The following is a 4,293-nucleotide window of genomic DNA, read 5'->3' on the forward strand; positions in this document are numbered from 1 at the left end:
ATGTCCCCTGCGTCGATGAGAAGCAAAATCCAGCTGATCCAAACCCTATCTTCGAGGGCTCTTGAAAAGAAAATAGCCTGGAAACAGAAGTCAAGAGCAAAGTGGCTCAATAAGGGCGACAAGAACAGCCGCTACTTCCACAGAATTGCTAACATCCATGCCAGCTGCAACAAAGTTTCCAGTATAATTATGGAAGGGGTCAGAATCGAAGCCGAGGAATCCATCGCTGAAGAGGCGATCTCACACTTTAGCTCCTTGCTAAAAAGTGAAGAATGACATCGTCTAGGCCTAGACCACCTCCGGATAGATAGCATCTCGTCGGACGAAGCTTCTCAGCTGGAAGCACCATTTTCAATTGAAGAGGTGAAGTCTGTAATTGATTCTCTCAGCAGTGAAAAGGCCCCAGGGCCGAATGGTTTTCCCATTATGTTTTTCCAACGTTGTTGGAAGGTCATAAGGGCAGATGTGATGGCTTTCTTCAAGGAGTTCTTTGATAGAGGCAGACTGTCCAAAGGTTTAGGAGCATCCTTCATCACCCTTAATCCCAAAATGCCAGGGGCTGCCTCCTTTAAGGACTTCAAATCGATCAGTTTGGTTAGAGGGCCATACAAAATCCTGGCGAAAGTTCTCACCTCTTGGCTCAAGCAGGTGATCGACAGGGTTATTTCAGGCCACCAAAGCGCCTTCATAACCGGGAGACAGATAATCGACAGCGCGTTAATAGCAAATGAGTGTCTTAATTCAAGCCACCGATCTGAGGTGAAGAGTCTGGTGTGTAAGATAGATATCGAGAAAGCTTACGATCATGTCGATTGGAATTTCCTCGACTACATGATGAAGAGGATGGGTTTTGGGGACAAATGACGCAGGTGGATAGGAGAATGCATAGGTTCAGCGTATTTCTCGGTGCTCCTAAATGGATCTCCCAAGTGGTTCTTCAAGAGCTCTAGAGGCTTAAGGTAAGGCGACCCCGACCCCTTTTCTTTTTCTCATGGTGGTCGAGGCCTTATCAAAGCTCCTCCTAAAAGGTCTTTCAGCAGGCATCCCAGGAGGCATTTAGATAAAAGGCATGAGCAGTCCGTTATTGCACATTCAGTTCGCAGATGATACAGTAATTTTCTCCAAAGTCAGCCCTGTCCAACTGCAAAATTTGCGGACAATCATCTGTTGTTTCGAAGCTGTGTCGAGTTTGAGAGTTAATCTCGCCAAATCGAAGCTATTCAGGGTAAACTTAGAGCTTGAGGAGCTCGAATCCTTCGCTGGCATCCCCCATTACTCACCTGCTGCCCTTCTGGTTACTTTCATGGGGTTGCCTTTATGCATAGGCAGCCCTCCAATGTCCCACTAGGAAAAGATTATATCCAGAATTCAAAAATACTTGGCAAGATGGAAATGCCGATGCTTATCATTAGGAGGTCGCCTCACTCTCATTAAGGCGACTTTGTCGAATTTGCTGATCTACTATATGTCCCTGTATAGATGCTCAGGCAAGATTATATCATCAATCGATAGACTAAGACGTGACTTCCTCTGGCATGACAAGGAGGAGAGGAAGTTCCATCTCTTGCGATGGGAAGAGGTGTGCCAGCAATATTCAGTAGGAGGGGCTGGTGTGAAGGACTTAAAGGTGATGAATCGGGCTCTTCTTGGCAAGTGGATTTGGCAACTAGGAACAGAAAATGGGGCCCTGTGGAATTCGGTCATTAAAGGTAAATATGGAAAGTATGCAGGTGGCTGGTGGACCAAAGAGTCCTCATTTTACAAGGCGTCGACAATCTGGAAAGGAATCTTAAAGCAGCATCAAGTTGTGTCGAGGGGTGTGGCCTTTGAGTTGGGCAAAGGGACTAGAATTCGATTTTAGACAGACCTCTGGATTGGTTCCTCCCCTCTGAAAGAAAGATTTCCTAATATTTATCTCTTAGCACCCTTAAAGGACTACTTTGTAGCCAATTGTTATGACCTCTAAGGTAATAACATCGTGTGGGATCTGCCAAGCGGGCATAACTTGCAGGATTGGGAAGTCGCTAAATACGCGGAATTGCTGAGTTGCTAGCCATAGCCTCTCCAAATCAGTCCGCTAAAGACTCCTTAACCTGGAGCTTGGCAAAAGACAGTTCGTTCTCGGTTAATTCATTGTACACCTCACTTCTCATCAGTCCGGCGCCCTCTGAACTCTGAATCTCAGAAGGTTCATTGGATCTGGTAGTCCCTCACCCCGCCAAAAATTCAGGTGTTTGGTTGGCTCGCATACAAGCAGAGAATTCTCACTGTCAACAATCTACGCAAGAGAGGTATGGTTCTTGTTAACATCTGCCTCTGCTGCATGCGGAATGAAGAATCCATGGATCATTTTCTGCTCCACTGCCCTTTCTCTTCTCAAATCTGGGATGATTTCTGCCTCCAGTTTAACGTCAGTTGGTGTGCTCCTAGCTCGACAAACCATTCCTTTCAAGCCTGGTATGGGATTAGCTTCAGCAATCTCAAAACCATCCTATGGAGGATGGGTATCTACACGGTCTGGTGGGTAGTTTGGGAGGAAAGGAACTAGAGATGTTTTTCGGACGTATCTAGTTCAGCTCACGTGGTTATTTCTAGAGCTAAGTGTTTGCTGGTGGAATGGGCGTCCCAATCAGATAGGCTAAAGGGTCAGGATTTGTCTTTTATTGGCATGTAATGGCGTCGGTTTCTTAGGAGTCTCTGCCCTCTCAGCAGATTCTCCTCCTTTGTATTTCCTCCTTTTTTATACATATGACATTACCTTTCAAAAAAAAATTTACATGGGGTGTGATTGAAGAGGTGAATCACATCACACATGCCAATGTGGGACATTTGCAAGATCTAGTGCAATTACTTGTTGGGGCCAACCGGTTAATCAATGCGCTGGCCCATATAAATCAGTTTAGTTTATTCACCAGCTGGGTAAAACTCATGTGGATGGTTAGAAAGAAAATCTCCAACAGCCAAGGTAGATGTTTGGCCCACCAGATGAGTATACAAGTCACGTTCTCATAGACGCATGGTTTGATCTCACATATGTCCACCGGGTGTACAGCTCAGATCTTGCATACACATGCCATGTTTTGGTTCTTCAATGTTATACCGAGGGATTGTTTGGCACCATGGATTTGGGGGATTTGAGGGGATTTCAATTCTCGTTGCTTGTTTGGCACCCTAAAGTAACTAGGGCTTGAAATTGATTGTGAGAGCTTGAATTACATTTAAAGTCCTTCCAAGAGTTGCATGTGTAACATGTGTGTCACTAGACTATTAATTTATTAGACACATGGCCTACTAATGATATCTTAAAATAATTAGATTATCAATTGCATCACTATAATTACTTTAATAGGATGATCATCACCATCCAAACATTGTCCATGTAAATCAATGGTTAAAAATCATTGGTTAGTCACTCAGACATGATCTTGTGCTTGTGACTCATCTGAGACTTCGAATTTCATCAATTTCTGGCAAAGTATATATTTAAGCAGGCTTATTACAACTATTGTATCAAAATTGTAACAACCCTGGATTTAGGTACATTATAAAAAAAAAAAAACTAAATTAAATATTTAAAGATTTTATTTTTAAATAAAAAAATAACAACAAGTCAATAATTGAGTTGGTAGTGAAATTCTTAATTGAGAGAGAGGTTTAGGGATCGATTCTTGAAGTAGTAATAATAATTTTTTTATTAAATATCATAAAAAAAAATTTAAGAATTTTCTTTAAAAAGGGATACGGAAGGTTTCTGCATTAAAAAACAAGGGAGATAGAAAGCCCTAAAGTAAAAGGAAGAGGAAAATCTAAGAAGGCTCGATCAGGTAAGTTTTAATCGTTAGATCTTTTTAACTTTTTATTATGTTGTTAATTTCTTCTTGATTTATATAATGGATGACGTGGATCATCCACACCATCATTGTATAGGTGTGTAGAGTCAATTTTAATAAAGTGATGTTTTTATGATTTTGGTCTAATTAGTAATATTTTACGAATAAATTAAATGGATGGAATCTGATTATGCTAAGATAGATCTGTACGGATCATATGATCCTTAAGGCCAAAATATACAAGGGCCATAATTTTTAGATCAATCTAACAATCAGATAGGCCACATTAGTCAGATCTAAAAGTGTTTAATAAAGGAATCTTAGATTTTTGCACAAGTGTTGGTATCACTTGGCATAGAAGGTCGAGATGGGCCATCGGTGTATATGTGGTTAGATCCACACCATTCATCTAATGTGTAGAGGCAAAACATGATAATACCTCAAGAATCTGAATGATCTGACC

At 41.6% G+C, this 4,293-nt stretch overlaps 1 protein-coding gene across 1 annotated transcript; it reads left to right on the forward strand.

The window, feature by feature from the left end:
• On the forward strand, nt 1-864 carry LOC131251912 (uncharacterized). The gene is made up of 2 exons (XM_058252906.1): nt 1-181; nt 287-864. Exons 1-2 carry the CDS (start codon nt 1-3, stop codon nt 862-864), a joined length of 759 nt encoding a protein of 252 aa, XP_058108889.1.
• The last annotated feature ends 3,429 nt before the right edge of the window (nt 865-4,293 follow it).

The sequence above is a fragment of the Magnolia sinica genome, chromosome 7 (assembly GCF_029962835.1).
Source record: "Magnolia sinica isolate HGM2019 chromosome 7, MsV1, whole genome shotgun sequence".
Classification (NCBI taxonomy): Eukaryota; Viridiplantae; Streptophyta; class Magnoliopsida; order Magnoliales; family Magnoliaceae; genus Magnolia; species Magnolia sinica.